Source organism: Hemiscyllium ocellatum, chromosome 25, assembly GCF_020745735.1.
Source record: "Hemiscyllium ocellatum isolate sHemOce1 chromosome 25, sHemOce1.pat.X.cur, whole genome shotgun sequence".
In the NCBI taxonomy this organism is placed as follows: domain Eukaryota; kingdom Metazoa; phylum Chordata; class Chondrichthyes; order Orectolobiformes; family Hemiscylliidae; genus Hemiscyllium; species Hemiscyllium ocellatum.
Genome location: NC_083425.1, coordinates 12351477 through 12372585, shown reverse-complemented (window position 1 = coordinate 12372585; position 21109 = coordinate 12351477). Strand labels below are relative to the sequence as shown.

Genomic DNA, 21109 nt, shown 5'->3' with positions numbered 1-21109 from the left:
TACTGACCACTTATTTACACCATAATTAAAAATTCTTTGTACCAATTTCAGTAGAGATACCTACATCTATGGGTTTCTTTCAAAAGTTGGTTAATTTTGGTCTAGTTTGCTTTCTCTAGTTTTGGTCTTTTAGTGCATTGGCATTCTGAGCGGTCCTTTTTAATTTTAATACATCAACAAATTTTGGTTAATCATATCTGAGTCACTTTGAAGCTACATCTTGATATCTTTGAGCTAATAGATGAGAGTTCTGTTGCAATGGAAATAAAATTCTGACTAAGCATTTGTTTTTGAATTAATAGAGCCGATCAGTTAGTGTTTGGAATTAATAAAGAATAACATATTGTAAAAGGATTGCTGATGGTATAACCAATTAGAATTAACCAATCTGGCAGAATAAATGTAAAACCTAAAACTAGCTTGTACAAACTCTTGGCATGTGCTAGTCATTAGATTTTCAGAGCTTAATGTTCGGCTCCGTTCCGCCCAGTTTGTCGATGCAAACTGGGCTGTATTATGCCCAAACTGCACATGGACACAGTTCTGTTGCAGGCTGTGCTGGATGTTGTTTTGCTAAGGACCAAATGAGGCATCCTTTACCTACACCAGGAATGGGCATTAAGCTGTTAGCATAATCAAAAAAAGGATACTTTACTCCTTCCTGCAACTTTGGTTTGCACACACACAACAAATCTAATAGTCTATTTTTGTTTTTTGCAAATAACACTATGTCATAGAATGAAAAAGTTAATGCTCATCTTAATCACTGCCACTCTGGCCTTACCTGGGGGTCAGTCAAGAGTATCATCCTGTCCTACCCTGATCTTCCTAACTTCATGCCTTCCAAATTGTTGCCCTCTCTTCCTCTCAATAAGAGTGAAGATTTCTGAGATCATTCTTCTCTCACTCCCTATTCCTTACTACTCCAATTTACACTGTGGCCCAACCAGTAATATTTCACAGTTGTGCAGTTACTGCACAAATCTGTGCTGACACACATCGTTTTGAATGATGAGTTCCAGGGCTCAAATTCTCATGCTCGTAAAATGCTACCAATAAAGGGAACTTAATCAAGGACTTGCATAATTTGTTAGCCATAAATCATCTAATATGTAAGACTGAGTACGTGCTATACAGATAGAATTTTGTTTACAGATGCTAGTAACAAATTCTGTTGCTATTTATTAACTCCGCCTGGAGTCTGTTTAATTGACAAGTGAACAGAATTATTATTAAACACAGGGAAAATCTTCAACGGCTGATGAAAAATGTACAACATTGAAATAATGAAAAGTTGTTAATTTTGGCCATGTGCATTTACGGTGATATGGGATATGTGCTGTATGTTTCAGAATATAATATTTTTACTTCTATACAATGTTAAATTAGATCATACTCCATACTTGATGTACTTCTGTTTTCTTTTTCAGCGCATGATGGTCCAGGATATTCCATCAGTACCTAATGGTGACGTATCAAATGCAAATTCTGTGGACTATCAGCAATCTGGCCAGCCTGATGCCAAACCAAAGCCTCCTACACCACCCCAACTTCCAAAACAACAGCAATCTGATGTGTACTCCAACACCCTACCCACACGCAAAGCAATGCCATTGAAAGCCAGCCCTTTGTCAGGTGAGTGATGCAAATGTAGGCATTACTAGTAATATTCAGGGAAATTAAGCAATTATATTGATGTGCGCATGTACATAAACGCCATCAAAAGCAAAAGTAGCCTGCACTGACTTGTATGTTTCTTTAGTTAAAAATGGTATTTAACTGGGTGTGGACCTAATGCAAAATTATTGTGAAATGTACTCAAATCTTCTTAATGGAAAGGGAAGAATTTTTTTTAGTGTTGTATCAATCACCTTAATAGTTGAGGTAGTCTTGTGTTAGTTACCTTTTTGTCCTAAATCTCTCAGAAACATTTCCATAGCAGTGGCATCAATATTAATATTTCAAAGGCTCTCACCACTGTTAACTTTTAGATCCTGTCTCTTGTATAAAACCTGCACTTAAACATAGTGCAGCACTATGAAATTATGATTGTTAAAGTCATTGGTTTTCAGTTGCTGGCTATGACAAAATTTCCAGATATTGTCTGTTCTTATTGTCTCAAGTTTCACTAAAATCTCTTACAAGTTTGTTGAACAAATAGCTTTTGCAATGGATAAATTTCATGCTCAGCCTTGAACTGACAGGCCAACCAGTAACCTTGTGGCATAGGATTGACGTAGGTTTACTTTGCTAATACAAAAGCAAAATACTGAAGTAAAAACAATAATTGTTGAAAATACTCAGCAAGTGTGAACAGAGTTTTGACAAAAACTTGTTGATTATTCAGAGTGACTTAGATTCTTTACCAATGCTGCCTGTCCACAGAATTTCTAACATTTTCTTCTTGCTCACTAATATTTAGTGCTCAGCAAAAGTTTCTGATGTAGACTGTACCTTTTTGTATTGTTGGGATACATGGCAATGTAGTCACAAAAGATAACATGTTGTCATGTTTTGTACGTATCACAATAACAGGGTTGCTGTTTGGAAAAGATTGTGCTGTTGTTTTTAAAGTTTCTTTTAAATTGAGACTTTGAAGTGAAACTCTTGTGAATATAGTACTAAATATGGATTAAAGACACCTACACACCTTTAACCATGGCAATTTTTACCACTACAGTCCAGATATAGCAAAGTTGCTGCTGGCTGCTTTTACATACTAGTACTGTCAGTGATATGGGTTCCAATGTCAGAGAAGATGGTATTTGACTTACAATTTAGGCACTTTCCTCCTTTTGATATTTACTGACAGTTAACCTCTTAAGTCCTGGCCATTATTATTAGATATGTAATAAAGCTTTATAATTCCAGAGCACCCTGTCTTTATGTACTGTCCCAGTAGTCTAGCAATCATGAATCCAAATCATCATTATACCAAGATATAAAACTAAGTCCACTAAAACTGCTACTATACCAGATGGCCCTAACCATTGAAAGCAGAGAAAGTTTCATAAAAATCCTAATTGCTTCCCTAATGCTGGTCAAAGGAAATTATCTAATTTATGTGGTGTCTCCACATGTAATTCTCATCCAATATGACTATTCTGACGAAAGACCATTGACTTGAAATACTCTTCACACGTGGTGCCAGAGCAGCTCAGTAGTTTTGTTATATTCATCTTTTTGATCTCAGACTTCCACAATCTGTTGTTTTGCTCTTTTGTTCTTATTGCCTCTGGCATTATTGCCTGTACTACAGAGGAACCTCAATTATGTGAATGACATGGGCGGGGAATATTTTGTTCAGATAATCGAATGCCAGATAACATAGTTCAGTCAAGCATCGGGATCTTGCAATCTTGTTTGGATAATTGAATGCCAGATAATCGAGGTTCCTCTGTAAGGGCAATATACATATTTTGTCAAGGTTCTTTTAACAAAGACTATATTTATGCCAGGGTTTCAGGGTGAAACTGAAAAACAGTGAGAATGAAGCTTGGAAAATTAGAATTATTCCTTTTATTTTGTAGCTAATGTGATATCACATTTTCTTACTCTTCAGCTGAGACCAGAACTTTACCCAGATCCAGTTCAATGGCTGCTGGGTTGGAAAAGAATGGAAGAACCAAAGTGCAAGCTATTTTCTCTCATCAGGCAAAAGACAATAACACACTGCTGAGCTTCAGCGAAGGAGATGTCATCACATTATTGGTTCCTGAGGCTAAAGATGGCTGGCATTATGGAGAAAATGAAAAGACGCGATTGTAAGTAAAATTGTGTATGTGTTTATATTTGCTCCCAGTTTCATATTTCCTTTCAACATTGTCGTGGATAAATAGCTGTCTGTGTTTTGTAGCCATTACAACTGCAAATTGTAATGACTGACATTATAGCCAGCTGATGTTTTATTCTGAGTAAGATTATCATACCCACTAATTCTATCTTTCTCTTTCTAGGAGAGGATGGTTTCCATTCTCTTACACTCGTGTAATGCAGGGTGGATTATTGCACAAGTAAGTAACTTTTACTTTTCTACTGGTGCCATTCTCTAAAGTAGGTGATGAAATAGAAATATTTTGTTGCAATGACAGTAGTGGAATTGATACCGAAATTACCTTTCAATCAAACTTGCAATTAATAATAGTGCTGATGTTTTCAAATGAATGGTTGTTAGTGTTCCAAAGCCATGTATTAAACAAAATATTCTGTTTTAAAATTCTTCTGTTAAGTTCACAACTTTTATGCTGTCTGGCAGAGACATAGGATACCATGAGTTGTATCCACCTGCTTTTTCAGGCCATATAATTACCAAAGTTAATGTACAACTTGTGTAGCAGACTTTATTAGAACTTATTTGCAAAAAGTGATTTTTTTTTTAATGTGGTTGCTTTTGAAGTGCCAAACCCTCTATTTAAAGTAATTTCATCTTGCATTATCCATTTTGTCCAGTTTTCTTTCAGGTGCTGCACCTATCTTTTAAAACACATTTAATCTTTGGTGCAGTGTGCACCATTTCCACCCTTTAATCTTCTGGTGCTGTTCAAAAGTGTTTAATCTCTGATGATGCACTCTTTTTTTTTTCAAAGCTCTTTCATCCGCTATTAAGCTTTCTTTTGTGGAAATTGGTCTCTCACATTCTTTCCATTAAGGAAAAAAAAGCATTTTTTTTTTGTTCTTTCTACTCTCACTTTTCTTTTATGAAAAAGCTTTATAAAAAGTTAGCGAAGAAATGTGTGATGCTTAATGTTAGTGAACTATGCAATAAGGATCCAAAAATAGATGAAAATAGTTCTGGTTTATCACCTGGCATTTTAGGTCCATTTTCTGTCATGGCGCCCTATCTGTGTAGTACTGCTGATTTTTCAATCTGTCCGTTCTGTTTGATTGCTTGAACCTTTGTTATGCACATTTATTTAAGTGAGCATCTTTTGTCATTTAATTACTTCAATTTATGTTAAACTAAAAGTCTTGCATGGTAAATCAAAAGACTGTAAATCGTATTGATTGCTCGTTGTGTCCAGGCTAAAGTCAGAGAAGGAATTTGGTAGATTTAATTGGCTTCAAGAGTTATTTATAAACATATAAATGTTGAGAACCAAATTAAATTTTATATTGTATTTTTGACAACATTGTTAGACACGTGACTTGTGATTTCATTCTGCCTCACTTGTCATATTTGATTGGTAATCTATTGAATGTTTCTCTTGGCTGGATTTATTAGCTAGTTTAACTTAATAATCATTTTTCCCCATCAATTCAAAAAGTAGCATTTAATTTCACTAATGGAGCTCCTCATAAACAATCATTGCTATAAATCAGTACATTTGTAATCTTGGAAAATGCTCTGTATGCTAAGACCACAATATCAGTTAGGCATGTTGTCACACTAGGGGAATATATTTGATACAAATTGTTTGAACTTGCAGGTCTTGATCCTGATTTAGGGAAAGCATCTTTCATGCTGAGGTAGCTGAAGGTTTGTCAGTTTGTATCTTCCAATCAAGAATTTCTAAAAGTACCCAGTATCTAAACTTGCTAGTCTCCTTTGCTTTCAGATCCTATATTTTCATATAGAATATCCCCTATTTTTAATAGTGCATTTTCTATTCTAAATGCTTTTCTAGTGTTGCAGAAAACATTTGTCTTGGAAAAACCATAAACATTATAAAGTAGATTTATTTTTAGTAAAGTTAATTTCAGCAATATGGAGTACATAACATCAGAAATTGTTTTCATGTTTGAATTGATTAATTCTCCCTATATGTTCTGAAATGGGAATAGTAGCAGCACTACTTCAGTCAAAACAAAGAGCTAATGCTGTGGATGGTTTATTAAGAGTATGTTAATTCTAAAAAAAATCTAGTTTACACTGCAACAGACTTTTTGAGATGGGACGGGTGCTTTTCAGATTTGGCATTAATGTTGAGTCCTCAAGACCAGCAAATTTGTTGTCTCCACTGACGCTGCCATGTAAAATGCCTTTAATACAGTTGATTGGTGAATAAACTGGTGTGAAATGATGTAATCCATATCTATTACCAAGTATCAATTTTGTCGCGTTTTGTATCTTGCAGCTTGAACCATCTCAAAAGTTGCAGCACTGGGAACCTCCTGCAGAAAGAAGATCTCTCCATTCCGCCACCCGACTACAATTCAACTTTAAAAATGACATCTCCTGCTGTGTCCAGCTCAAGCACATTTAAACCTAGGCCTTACAGTATGGCAGTTCCAGGTTTCTCACAGGTATTTAAAACATGTTTTGTATGTAATTGTCAACTTCGGGGCACAGTTCAGGTAGTATTGGATCATCAGTACATTCAACATCCCACTCAGTTTCCATTTCTGGCATTCTAGTGGAGTGTCTAACTTGTTTAGCAGACCAATATTCATATGTTGAACAAAAGACCTTAAGAGATTTGCAATTTTTAAATTGCAAATCTATAGTTTAGCACAAACACCAGTTTTCACCATCTGGACCCTTCCACTATCCAGAAGTCCAACAAGATCCCAATTCTTTAATACAAAGTCCAATGTGCATCTCACATTCTCAACTAACTGAGCTGTTGTAATTTGTCCTTAAAGGGACCTGCATTTCTAACACTGACACAACTACTGATAAGTTTGTGTTGCCACCAATGTTTAACATCACCTCATTATTTCTCTCAAACTTAGATATTGTTAATCCTTAGCAAATTGCATTTTATGATATTGTACTGTTTTGTGATGTGTAGGCAGAGTTTAAGATCAAGAGTAAGCCTTTCAACCCTTGAAGATAGTGAGGACTGCAGATGCTGGAAGGTCAGAGTCGATAAAATGTGGAGCTTGCAAAATTGCAGCAGGTCAAGCAGCATCAGAGGAGCACAGGAGTTGACGTTTCAGTCAGGACCCTTCATCAGTCCTGCCCAAAACGTCAACTCCCCTACTCCTCTGACACTGCTTGACCTGCTGTGGTTTTCCAGCTACATTTTATCAACTTTCACCCTTGAGCCTGTTTCACCTTTCAATTAGATAGTGCATGATGTTTATCATAACGCCATACACCTGCCTTGATTTCATTGTACCCTGACCTAATAAAAGTCTAAGAGCTATGAATTGTATGCTGAAATTTTCAGTTGTCCTATCCTTGCATCTCTGATTTCAACTGACCCGTAAATACAGTGGACCTGAGTAGGCATGCACCTGGTCCCACTTTTGGAAACGGCGGAGCTATTGGCTTGAAATTTATCTGCAGTTATCTTATCTCCCACGTCAATATTTTTATGACAACAAATTTTATCTGTGACCTTGGGTAACAGCAATGGAAAATGTGTTACACAAATGCAAAGAAAAGGCTTCATTCCATGATGGCATTTAACATCAGTGTGTTGATGGAAGGAGCTACTGATGTGACAGCACACCTCTGAAATGGAACTCTGAAAGATGAGTTGCAATAATATGGTGTTTTGTCATATGACATGAAATTAATTGTTTGGAAAGGCACTGGCTTGTTTTATCACCAAATGCAACTGCATAATTAAAAGCAGAGTATACTTTGAACATTGTTAATACTTTGTAGCTTTTTTTAATTAAAAAAAGTTGTATTATTTAACTCTTTAAATGTGAAAAATTGGGCATCATGTTGTCTTCAGGTAATTAAGTAATATACTCACAATGTGCCTGAAATTTAGAAGTTATTAGCAACACAGCAGAGCTATTGAGTCACTGCTACTCAGAAGAAGATTAGTTAGCTCATAGTCGATGTTAAAAAAACAATTCATGAGAAACAGTGACCTTCATGGTTTTAATTGCACACAGTGGACCTCTTCTTGCTACAGAATGCTCTCTTTAATCCAAATTTCTAGGTCATCTGCTTGTTATGTATTGAAACAATGTAATACTCTGTTTAAAGACTGTAAATTGCAATAAACCAGATATTCAACCGGCTTTTTACTAAGTGGGGAAACTACAAATTGAGATAATAGTGTGCTAAGTAATGGATTGAGCGGCAGCAGCCTTAGAATCAGAAGGTTGTGGGTTCAAGCCCCACACTTTGGTGTGCGTTCCTAAGTTTATATCTCCTAAATATTGAAGGACTGCTGTGTTGTCGGAGCCAGTGCAACTCTGTAGGCATTCAAATTGAGGTTCCACCTGCCTTATTGGACTGATGTAAAACACTGCCCTCACCTTTTTTTTGGAGAGCAAGGAGTTTTCTTCCTAACTGAGCAGTGTTTGTTCTTTAGCCAAAACAGGGTAACTGGTCCTTGTTATGAAGAAAGGTCCCTGGATCTAAAAACTTCTTATTTCTGCATTCTCCCCACAGATGCTGCCAGACCTCCTGGGTTTCACCAGCAATTTCTGTTTTTGTTAACTGGTCCTTAATTGCATTAAAATGTTACACACACTTTGGCTCCTGTACTTGTCCTCATTGTAACACTGTCCTTCAAAGTAATTTATTGGCTCTGAAGTTTTTCGGGACATCCAGAGTGTGACACAAATGTGCAATCACAAGTTCTTAGTTTTCACTACTTCGGGAAAACTCCATACTTGGAAGAAAACAAATACTTCACATTGGTGTTGGGGCTATCTGGTGGAGTGCACAATATGAAATTTGAAACAACGTACATTCAGATTCATTGTAACAAGTTAGTGATAGGGCAGGTTTGCAGCAGAATAGTAACTGAAGATTTGATGCTGACACCTAGTGGGCATTCCTGTAATACTAACTTATTTTATTCCTTCCTTTCAGGGCCCAAATGGCAATAATTCAAGACTTTCTTTGAAGTAAGTATTATTTAAATTTGGAATGAAAAACATTGCAGCACACTAAATCATAAATCATACACTCTCTCTTTTTATAGTTTAATTTTGTAAATAAAAGGAGGATCAAAACCAGGCTGGTTACAAAAACAAGAAATGCTTTTAACTCTATTACAATTCAAACAGCATCTGTGGAGAGAAACAGTTTCAAATTGATACCTGTTCATTTGTCATTCTGAAGAAAAATCAAGTTAAAATGTTAATTCTGTTTCTGTGCAAAAATGCTGTCTGACCTGCTGAATATCTTCAGTATTTCTTGTTTTTATTTCAGAGTTCCAACATAGTATTTTGGCTTTGTAAGCTAGGATAGCTAATTATTCGATTTTGTATCGGGCAGTCAGCATGCAACACAGAATTGTGCTTTTGTGAAATCAGTCTCCATCTGTAAGAATGTTGCAATCAGCCATCTTAGTGAATGGTAAATTATTGTCAGATGTATCATCTGAAAGTAACTCATTTCACTTTATTCTTCAAATGTTTTTGTAGAAAATGCTTTGTTTGTAAAGTGGTTGTGTAAAAAATAAGCAAAGTTCTGATAATGTCAATAGACACTTCATATTAATGTGACATTTTAAAGTTTAAGTGTTAAAAATTTCCCAGTGTGCAATTGTTTTTCTGCCCTTTTTTGAACTGATGGACAGAGTATGAATCCATGGGTTTTGATTACTGTGTGATCATTACTAAATGAAAGATTTTAATAGTAAATGTCAGTAGACTATTGCACAGCTGGAACCAAAAAGAGCTCCGTTCTGTCCTTATCCATGACTATACTTGCAGCCTTCCCTTTGTATAGTGAGCAGGACATAATTGGGTTTCCTATTGCTAACCCAAATTGTCCTGGAGCTATATGTTGTCTTGAACAACTGGGCCATATGCATCCGTTCCACTGGATAGTATTCTGGAACCGTTGATTGAAGGAAGGTTGCCTTCCATTGCTAATAAGTTGATGAAAATTTTGCCTTCTTGTTAATGGTTATATCTGAATTTTATATTTTGTAGTTTTAATTTCCCTCCCCAGAGTTTTGCAATTATAGGTACAAATCGACTGAATTTTTTTCATTACAGTTCTGATGCCGAGATTGAAAGGTTTTGAATTTAAACTTCTGCTACATATAAGACCTCTCTAGATTAGTAAGTTTGGCATACCATTATGCCAGTCTGACTTTTATCACCTTGTCTGTTGCTGGTGACAATCATTCATTTCCCACTGTGGCTTCACAAATGGGCAAATTCTGTCTCACTTTCTCCACAGTCCCAAGTTTCATCTGTTTCTATGTTTCATACTGGCGAAAAATGTTGTTGTTGCATTGTTTTTAAATGTGTCAAATGCAGTACTGGAAAAGATCTTTCAACTCTATTTCAAATTTAGGATTGTCAGAACTTTATCATGGCAATTATCTCTAGAATCTACCATGGTCCTCATGGTATTGTTATGGTACTTTTGTGTCGGCATTTATCTTCCCATGTTCTCTGTTTAGTACCACCTCCCAAGTGGCTGGTCTCTGCCATATTTCTTCCCTTCTGAGCGAGAGCTGCTTCTCTTGCATAAGCTGCTCCATCAAGTGGGACCTATTGAAGTACTACATGAGGCAAGCAGGAGAGTGATATTGGAACTACCAACAAAGCTGGCTTCTAAGGAATAGCACCCAGACAACCATCTGATGAAGGAGCGGTGCTCCCAAAGCTAGTGCTTGCAATTAAACCTGGTGTTGTGATTTTTAATTTTGTACGCCCCAGTCCGACACCAGCATCTCCAAATCACCATAAATATGCTCAATAAGCTTTACCTAAAAGATTTATTATCAAATAACTTCTTAATTTTATGTATGTAAGTTATATCCATTCCCCTTTTCTTACTGTTGAGATATTTTCTGCCATTTCATAAACTTCAATGCTGTCTGCACTTTGGGTCTCTTTACTGTTGTACTGATCACATACATGCTTCATTGTCTCAGGGCGTTGACTCACTTTGGTTCTGTGATTCATTGCTGACAACTCCCTTTGCTTGTCCTCCTATGGCATGGAATTTACTGGCTGATGTGATTTCCACCCTCCCCACCCCCAACCCCCCACAATGGTTGTGTTACCATTTCAGTACGGCAAGAGCAGATGTGTCACAGTAAAGTACTGACAATGCAAGCAGCCTGCAATGTAACCTTAATGATCAGCTGATGACTTTCAAAGAATTATCTTAAAAATTTAATTTTCAGTTCCAAAATCTTTTAAGCAGAGAAAGTAAGTTGCAGACGAGTTGCTGAAACTTGATGCTCAGTTATGAGGCTTGATTATTCTACCAATCCCAGTGTTAGGTTAATATAAATTGGGTGTCAGCTCCACACTAATTTTAAACTTTGGACACATTTCAATTCGATGAGAAATCCATCTCCAAAGGAACCCAAGTATAAATTAATCGATTAAGTTCGTCTTCTACATTACCTAATGTAATGTTATGTCAGAAAACCTAAAAACCTGGTCCAATATGGGACACAGTAAAAATAGACATATCAGGTACAGAAGTATAGTGAACCACATTTTCTGCACTACCTACACATTTTGCAACTAGTTCAAGAACAGTGTTGAACAGATTAAAGGAGCAGTGATCCTGTAGTCTGTCAGTTGCATATGAATGCCAGGAATGGCAAAAAAAAGAGATGTTTTCTCAAATGCTTCTTTTAGAAGGAGAACTTTCAGAAGTGACATGATAAAGTAAAATTTCAAACATTTACAAAGGGTATAATGCTTATAATAAAGCACTATAAAAGAATTCTTTTGAAATTCAAGTTTTTAAATTTTAAAATTTTACTGTGAAATAAACTACATTTCATTGTTCCTGTGACCAGATGCAGAAAGATATTTTTATATTTAACCACAAGCTAGTCAGACCAATTTTTATTGTTTCCATTATTCACTACAAAGTGATTCAGAGTGCCACAAGCTCTTGCATGCCATTCTGTTATGGTATCACTGCTGTGTTTCTGTGAATAACTAATTGCATTAACATGTTTTCTCTCTCTCTTTTTACCCCCCCCCCTGCAGAGAAGCTGTTGCAAATGTCAAATTGAAGCCAACCAAAACAAATGACAGATCAGCATCTAAAATAAATTGACTACTGACTCTGTGAGGTTGTTACACTGTACACTTGCTACTGGCAACAGATGCCAAAGATGTCTACATCTGAAACTGCATGAAGACAGTGTCTTTAGACTAGAATTGACCCATCTGAAGATGGTCACTAAAGTTGCAGATAAATCAATTGCACATATTGCTACGGAATTGCCACTTTGAAATCCCACCCATCGTATTCCCTACTTTTTATTTGAGGGATCATGTGGAGGGAATTGTTTAATTACATTTGTCTAGCTAGGGGTTTGTATGGTGTTTGTAATTAATGCATGTGTTTGAGAATTAGCCATTAGTATTTTTCTATTATATACTTTATACTAATCAGCATATAAAACAATATTTTATTACCTAGCTATTTGCGGGAATTGATTAAACGTCAGCACATTGTACAAACTAGAGTACTGCAAAATTGAGAATTGTTAAACTAGTTATAAAATGTATACTGTGCTTAATTTCCAAATGTATTTTGGGAGAGAAGGAAAGAGGTAGAAATCAAATCGTAGAATTTAGTGTATATAACTGAGCTAACTTTAATCCAAAGTTACCTCCAATTTGTTAAAATTTTAATGGTCGCTATTTGAATCCTTGCTGTCACCAATAAATCTTCCATATCTTTTGAAAAGAATAATTACTTGGATGATGGCAATGGCATTGTATAATCTGCAGACACAAGATTTGTACTTTTTGTAGAATTTTAGGTTTCGCCTATTTCTTTTCCACCCAACAAACAGCACAATATAAAGTTATCAAAGATGATTTCACATTCCCATTTTAGTATGTGTAAGTGCTTCCTTACATTTTTTTAAAAAAACTATCAATGGTGGTAAGTTAGTTGAGTAAGTAAGTAAATAACTGAACTCCCTAAGAATAAAACGATGTCTTTGAGCTGATGAGACTAATAAACAGGAAGCATATGCTTAGGGAAACATTCTTGCTCTTACACGAACCTCAGGGCGCAGTGGGGCAGAAAGAATGTATTATGCCTCCTTTTACATATTTACCAACATTACTTCAAAATGGGAGGAGTTGGAATTATTTTTATTCTGTGAAATGACCAAGTGGAAGAAAATTTTGTAGGTTTCAGGTGTGGCTAGTATGTTGATGTGATAGTCATTTCAATACAGCAATAGTTGAGTGGTGACTCCTTTGTAAATGGAACATGTAAAATTTTGTTTAGACACTGAGATAACCAGTATTAATGAGCAAAAATAACACACTTGATGGGTAATTTTCCTTTTACAAGTGTAAAGTGTTCTGTAATCTTTTAAGAAATTCTGTACGATTAGTCAGTTGTGTTTAAAAAAAACTTTTTAATAATATATAATGTCCCATTTATCAAGAATCAAAATATTGTCATCACTAAGGGAATGGTGGTTAACTATTTAAATACTTTATTGCAAGAACCAAATTAAATTTGTAATTTTCTGAGAGTATATTCTGAGTAAAGGCAGTGGATTAAAAATTTAAAAGAAACTTTACTGCATTAGTCACTTTGATTTGTCTTGAACTACTTGTAGATGCTGAGGGAGAAGTAGCTGGGCATGCGATAATTACTGGGGGTGGCTGTGCATTTTTTAAAAAAAGTTAATGAATATCATATTCAACTTCTATTGTTTCATATGTATATTTATTTTGAAAATATGGCACTTCCATTCTTACTAGTCTCTTATTCTGTGGTATGATGGAGAATTAGTTACAGATAAACATATCCACTTGCCAACTCAGTGCATTTAAACTCCCATGTAAAACAGCCACTGTTTTCCTTCAGTTCTTGGTTAAACCCTCATGCTTTTCCTTTTGACATTATTACAGGAATATGGTTTACTTGGTGCCTTTCATTTTTACATAAGCTTCATAATGTAGTAAGACATGCCAAGACTGTTGGTTATAATCTGTATTGTAATGCAGATTTCTGCAGCTGCCACTATTTCATAAATCACCAAGTTGTGTGAATTAAACTGACCTATTTGAATTAATTACTTGTAATCAAAATGATTTTGATAGTAACTTATGCAAAATAAAATTGTTTCACCATTTAAGAACCCTCCTCATCTTTGTTCTTTTCTTGATGTTTTCTAGTTGAGAAGTTAGTTGTTTAGTTACTACACTATAGTCACTTTATCATTAACTCATACGCTATTCCCCAAGCTCCAGAAACTGCAAATTATTCTGGTCAAATGGGTTGGTTACAACTTGTCTGTGATTTGGGTGTTGTATTGTTTTGGAGAACTGTTAAGATGCTCTGTCTTTTAAAAATTTATATTTGCCTGCCCACTTCCCAAGTAAGCGCAACTTGGATTAGAAGGCTTACTGTGTGCAATCACATGGATCCATTTATAGCATTTCACAGTATCACCATATTGTTACTTACAAACTTTTTGTTTACAACAAGTATCTCCTAATTAATAAAAGCCTCTCTCCAATTCTCAATTAATGCTTCAATAGAACAAAAGTAGTCCTTTAAAATCATGGAAGTACAGGTCTTTCTGCTATAATGCATGTTTTGTTAGTACAAATCTGCTGTAACGTGATTGATGAATCGGGGACACTGTTTCTAAAGTGCAAACTTCTAAAGCGTGTTGGCAGTAACCCAATACATTGCCAACACTTTAAAAGCACTTTTTTTTAGATTAGATTACTTAGTGTGGAAACAGGCCCTTCTGCCCACACCGACCCTCCGAAGAGCAACCCACCCAGACCCATTCCCCTTTTTCACCTAATACTATGGGCAATTTAGCATGGTCAGTTCACTTCACCTGCATATCTTTGGACTGTGGGAGGAAACTGGAGCACCCAGAGGAAACCCACGCAGTCACAGGGAGAACGTGCAAACTCAGCACAGACAGTTGCCCGAGGCGGGAATTGAACCCAGATCTCTGGCACTGAGAGGCAGCAGTGCTAACCACTGTGCCACAGAATAATGTGGGATTGCACACGAATGCAACCATTGTGTTATAGAAGCATTACCTGTATTGAGTTTGAGTTAGAAGAGGAGCCTGGGATTATTTTTCATTAGAGCATAGAAGGTTGAGAGGTGATTACGAATCATGAGGGGTATAGATAAGGTGTCTTTTCCCTAGGGTGGGGGAATTTCAAGACTAGGGGGCATATTTTTAAGGTGAGATGAGAAAGATTTAAAGCAACATAGGGCAATTATTTTACACACTGTTTTGTGTAGACTGAACCTCCAGAAGAAGTGGTAGATGCAGGTACGGTTACAATGTTCAAAAGCCATTTGGATAAGTACGTGAATAAGCAATGTTTGCGAGATTATGGGCCAAGCGCAGGCTAGTGGGACTTATTTTAGTATGTGGTTATGGTCAGCATGGAGTGGTTGGACCGAAAAGTCTGTTTCTGTGCTGTATTACTCTGTTGCAAAAGCATGTTTGATTTTGTTTTTCTCCTCTCTGATGAGGAAGGGTAATGTAGGTGCTGGGCTGAGAGGTGGCAAATGAAGTGTAATGCTGGAAAGTGTGAAGCGATTCACTTTGGAAAGAGTAACAAGAATGCAGACTACTGGGCTTAATGGTAAGATTCTTGGTAGTGTAGATGAGCAGAGAGATCTCTGCGTCCAGGTACGTAGATCCTTGAAAGTTGCCACCCAGATTGATAGGGTTGTTGAGAAGACATAGTGTGTTAGCTTTTATTGGTAGAGGGATTGCGTTTTGGAACCAGGAGATCATGCTGCAGCTATACAAAATTCTGGTGCGGCCACAGAATTACATTCACTTGAGAGAGCATGTAGGGCCTTATTTTAGAGTTCATTCCAAAGGCAGGACCCACTTGGTATTGCAGTGGAGTGTCAGCCTAAATGTGTGCTCATGTACCTGTAGTGTGACTGAAAGAGATATAAGTGATGCCAACTGAGCAAAAGCTGAACGTGGTGCCAATTTACCTTCTGTAACCTTTGCTATTACTTTTCACATATGCAAACGTTTTTCCTCAATTGACTAGGTTAGAAGTAAACAGAAAATAAGATTCTCCAGAAGGAATATGTTAATAAATGGACTAACATTTGGCACAAACTTTAAGTAGGCCCAAAACTGCAAAATTCTTTCTTTTGGGTATTGCAGTTAAAAGCAATCTCTGGAACCTATCTTAGGATCAAGCTTCAAAGTGTAAAGTGCTTTCTGTCAGTTAGTCTTTGAAGCATTATTGACTTGGTAAAGAATGGTACAAGATCTTGAATCAAATAAGTATACTTAAGGTCTACCTTTACTGACCATTTGAAAATTCCTGTTTTCTTCATGTAAAATAAGAATATACTAAAAATCCAGAGAAGATCTGGCATTTCTATTATCACGAAGTAAGGAACAATTCTTATTCATTCCTAGTTTGGGATTAAATATGAAGGTTATTAAAGAATTAGATTTGAATCTCCTAAGAGTGGAATTTGTTGCACTTTGATGCTGGAAGCAATTGTCAAAGCATAGATGTGAGCATTCAGTATTGCCCTTTAAATTGAGTTCATGTTGTGACCAATTCAGTAACTTAGAGTCCAAAAACAACAGTAACTTGGAAATGATTAATCTCATCAAGAGCACTGCTTTTTCAAACATGAATATAGTTTTATCCCTGGTGAAAAAGACATTTTGAAATGTTTGTTGGTCTCTGAACAGATTGTGAATGAGGCTGAACACATGAATAAATGTAAACCTATTTGATATTACATCTTGGAAATGTTATACAAGTGGAAGATAAAACCAAATCAATGTGCAAATAATTGCTATAAGGGAATGAGCAAGCACTTAAACAACGGTCATGAAGTCTCATGAGTTGGCACAATTTCTCAGCTTGAAGATGGTCTGTGTACTGTATTATCCTTGAGAAAACGTGAGCTATGCTGACCTTTGGTTTAAAGGAAAACAATAAATGGCTGTGACAGGCATGAGATTTTATTCAAGGAAGTCTACAGAAATTGCGTCATTAACTAAACCTCCATGGGTTTTTCACTGTGGATCATCTCATCTTTGAAAAGAGTTCAAAATCTATGCTGTATCTGTAAATATCACTTTTAGGAAGAATAGAACTTCATTTTGGAGTTTAAGGTGCAAGGTATTTGCAACAAAGTTTATTTGGATGTACCGGACAGGAAATTTCAATTGATAGAGCCCACAGCTACAGAATGCAAAGATAGAAAATAAAACATCAACTACAAATCCTTACATGACAGCTAATTTTTCTCTCCACACTTTTACATTCTGTATGTAATTGCAAAGATAGGTTGATAGCACATCTCTTGATAGTTTAAAAATATTTTCATGGGAAAACAGCTTTAGAAGTGTGAGTGCTTCTTAAAAATACAGAAATGGAGGTGAGTGGTGTTGTCTGCTAGTGCACTACAATCAGTAGCTTCCCTTGGGCCATCTGTGCAGATTAAGTCTTTCCCTGTTCCTCACAATGTCTTAATCAGGCTTCGATTTGTCTCCCAACCAATGTAAATTCCTTGTACCTTGTCAGATGTTCCTCAATTGAGGATGATGTCTGCTCATAGTTGAGAGTTTTTAGGTGTGGATCTTCATGTAGAGTCAAGGAGATGCACAGCATGGAAACAGATCCTTCGGTCCAACCCGTCCAGGCTGACCAGATATCCCAACCCAATCTAGTCCCCCTCAGCCTCTGACGCTCCAGGGAAAACAGCCCCAGCCTGTTCACCCTCTCCCTGTAGCTCAGTTCCTCCAACCCTGGCAACATCCTTGTAAGTCTTTTCTGAACCCTTTCAAGTTTGGCAACATTTTTCCAATAGGAAGGAGACCAAAATTGCAGGCAATATTCCAACAGTGCCCTAACCAATGTCCTGTATACCCACAACATGACCCCCCAACTCCAGTACTCAATACTCTGACCAATAAAGGAAAGCATACCAAACGCTGCCTTCACTATCCCATCGACCTGCAACTCCACTTTCAAGGAGCTATGAACCTGCACTCCAAGGTCTTTTTGTTCAGCAACACTCCCTAGGACCTTACCATTAAGTGTATAAGTCCTGCTAAGATTTGTTTTCCCAAAATGCAGCACCTCCCATTTATCTGAATTAAACTCCATATGCCACATCTCAGCCCATTGGCCCAGATCCTGTTGTAATCTGAGGTGACCCTCTTCGCTGTCCACTGCAACTCCAATTTTGGTGTCATCTGCAAACGTACTAACTGTACCTCTTATGCTTCCATCCAAATCATTTATGTAAATAACAAAAAGTAGAGGACCCAGAACCGATCGTTGTGACACTCCACTGGTCACAGGCCTCCAGTCTGAAAAACAACCCTCCACCACCATCCTCTGTCTTCTACCTTTTGAACCAGTTCTGTATCCAAATGGCTAGTCCCTCCTGTATTCCATGAAATCTAACCTTGCTAATCAGTCTCCCATGGGGAACCTTGCCTTATTGAAGTCCATATAGATCACATTTACTTCTCTGCCCTCGTCAATCTTCTTTGTTATTTCTTCAATAAACTCAATCAAGTTTGTGAGACATGATTTCCCACGCATAAAGCCATGTTGACTATCCCGAATCAGTCCTTGCCTTTCCAAATACATGTACATCCTGTCCCTCGGGATTCCCTCCAACAACTTGCCCACCACCGAGGTCAGGCTCACCGGTCTATAGTTCCCTGGCTTGTCTTTACCGCCCTTCTTAAACAGTGGCATCACGTTTGCCAAACTCCAGTCTTCTGGCACCTCACCTGTGACTATCGATGAAACAAATATCTCGGGAAGAGGCCCAGCAATCACTTCTCTAGCTTCCCACAGATTTCTCTGATCAGGTCCTAGGGATTTATCCACCTTTAACCGTTTCAAGACATCCAGCACTTCCTCCTCTGTAATCTGGACATTTTGCAAGATGTCACCATCTATTTCCCTACTGTCTATATCTTCCATATCCTTTTCCACAGTAAATACTGATGCAAAATATTCATTTAGTATCTCCCCCATTTTCTTTGGCTCCATACCATCTTGCTGATCTTTGAGGGGCCCTATTCTCTCCCTAGTTACCCTTTTGTCCTTAATATATTTGTAAAAACCCTTTGGATTCTCCTTAATTCTATTTGTCAAAGCTATCTCATGTCCTCGTTTTGCCCTCCTGATTTCCCTCTTAAGTATACTCATACTTTCTTTATACTAAGGATTCACTCGATCTGTCTATACCTGACATATGCTTCCTGCTTTTTCTTAACCAAACCCTCAATTTCTTTAGTCATACAGCATTCTCTATTCCTACCAGCCTTTCCTATCACCCTGACAGGAATATACTTTCTCTGGATTCTTGTTATCTCATTTCTGAACACTTCCCATTTTCCAGCCGTCCCTTTACCTGTGAAGATCTGCCTCCAATCAGCTTTCGAAAGTTCTTGCCTAATACCGTTAAAATTGGCCTTTCTCCAATTTAGAACTTCAACTTTTAGATCTGGTCTAACCTTTCCATCACTATTTTAAAACGAATAAAATTATGGTCGCTGGCCCCAAAGTGCTCCCCTACTGACACCTCAGTCACCTGCCCTGCCTTATTTCCCAAGATTAGGTCAAGGTTTGCACCTTCTCTAGTAGGTACATCCACATACTGAATCAGAAAATTGTCTTGTACACACTTAAGAAATTCCTCTCCATCTAAACCTTTAACACTATGGCAGTCCCAGTCGATGTTTGGAATCCCCTACCGTAACTATCCTATTATTCTTACAGATAGCTGAGATTTCCCTACAAGTTTGTTTCTCAATTTCCCTCTGACTATTGGGGGGGGTCTATAATACAATCCCAATATGGTGATCATCCCTTTCTTATTTCTCAGTTCCACCCAAATAACTTCCCTGGTTGTATTTCTGGGAATATCCTCCCTCAGCACAGCTGTAATGCTATCCCTTATCAAAAATGCCAGTCCCCTCCCCTCTTGCCTCCCCTTCTATCTTTCCTGTAGCATTTGTATCCTGGAACATTAAGCTGCCAATCCTGCCCATCCCTGAGCCATGTTTCCATAATTGCAATGATATCCCAGTCCCATGTTCCTAACCATGCCCTGAGTTCATCACCCTTCCATACTGGGCTCCTTGCATTGAAATAAAGGCAGTTTAATTTATTAGTCTTACCTTGTCCCTGACTGTTTGACTCACTTCTGTTCTCAGCTGTACCAGTCTCAGATCAATCTCTTTCCTCACTATCTCCCTGGGTCCCACCCCCTCACCTTACTAGTTTAAATCCTCCCAAGCAGTTCTAGCAAATTTCCCTGTCAGTATATTGGTCCCTTCCAATTTAGGTGCAATCCATCCTTCTTGTACAGGTCACTTCTACCCCAAAGGAGTTTCGAATGATCCAAAAATGTGAATCCTTCTCCCATACACCAGCTCCTCAGCCATGCATTCAACTGCTCTATCCTCCCATTCCTGCCCTCACTAGCTCATAGCACTGGGAGTAATCCAGATATTACTACCCTTGGGGACCTCCTTTTTAAATTTCTGCCTAACTCTCTAATTATCCCTTCAGAGTCTCAATCTTTTCCCTTACCATGTCGTTGCAGGCTGAGAGCGTGGACTTTACCTTGATTATGGTGCCTGCTGTAGGGTTAGTGCACGAGATGATTGAGGAGTTTGCAAGAGGTGCGGTGGCAAAGTCTCTCCGCATGGTCTGTGTTGAAGGTCAACTTCTTGTGGGCGGCACGGTGGCACAGTGGTTAGCACTGCTGCCTCACAGTGCCTGTAGACCCGGGTTCAATTCCCGACTCAGGCGACTGACTGTGTGGAGTTTGCACGTTCTCCCCGTGTCTGCGTGGGTTTCCTCCGGGTGCTCCGGTTTCCTCCCACAGTCACAAAGATGTGCGGGTCAGGTGAATTGGCCAAGCTAAATTGCCCGTAGTGTTAGGTAAGGGGTAAATGTAGGGGTATGGGTGGGTTGCGCTTCGGCGGGTCGGTGTGGACTTGTTGGGCCGAAGGGCCTGTTTCCACACTGTAAGTCTAAGTCTAATCTAATCTTGAGTGAGTTTGTGATCCGTAATCCTTTTGGAATCTTTCCTGCTTCCTTGCATTTCTGCAGAAACTTGATGTCTGTATCGACATAGAGTCATAGAGATGTACATGCGTGATCTTCTTGGAGATCCTGTCCACTATGAGCCAGCAGTTAGTAGTGTTGATGGTAGCCATGATGTGGAAGAGCCAGTGTTGGACTGGTTCAACACCCGCACGCGCACACACACACACACACA

General features: G+C 37.8%; 1 protein-coding gene across 3 annotated transcripts in view; it reads left to right on the top strand.

The window, feature by feature from the left end:
* The window catches only part of LOC132827966 (brain-specific angiogenesis inhibitor 1-associated protein 2-like), a 78091-nt gene extending 64184 nt beyond the window's left edge, over window positions 1-13907 (top strand). For 2 of the 3 annotated variants that reach the window (XM_060844821.1, XM_060844819.1), the window contains 6 exons: window positions 1431-1635; window positions 3563-3764; window positions 3957-4013; window positions 6075-6243; window positions 8726-8760; window positions 11833-13907. In XM_060844821.1, coding sequence (XP_060700804.1) covers window positions 1431-1635; window positions 3563-3764; window positions 3957-4013; window positions 6075-6243; window positions 8726-8760; window positions 11833-11902 — 738 coding nt within the window. In that variant the 3' untranslated portion in view covers window positions 11903-13907. Of the gene's footprint in view, window positions 1-1430; window positions 1636-3562; window positions 3765-3956; window positions 4014-6074; window positions 6244-8725; window positions 8761-9861; window positions 9928-11832 lie in introns of all 3 variants that reach the window. The other variant, XM_060844820.1, reaches the window with a different exon arrangement.
* Window positions 13908-21109: the final 7202 nt, after the last annotated feature.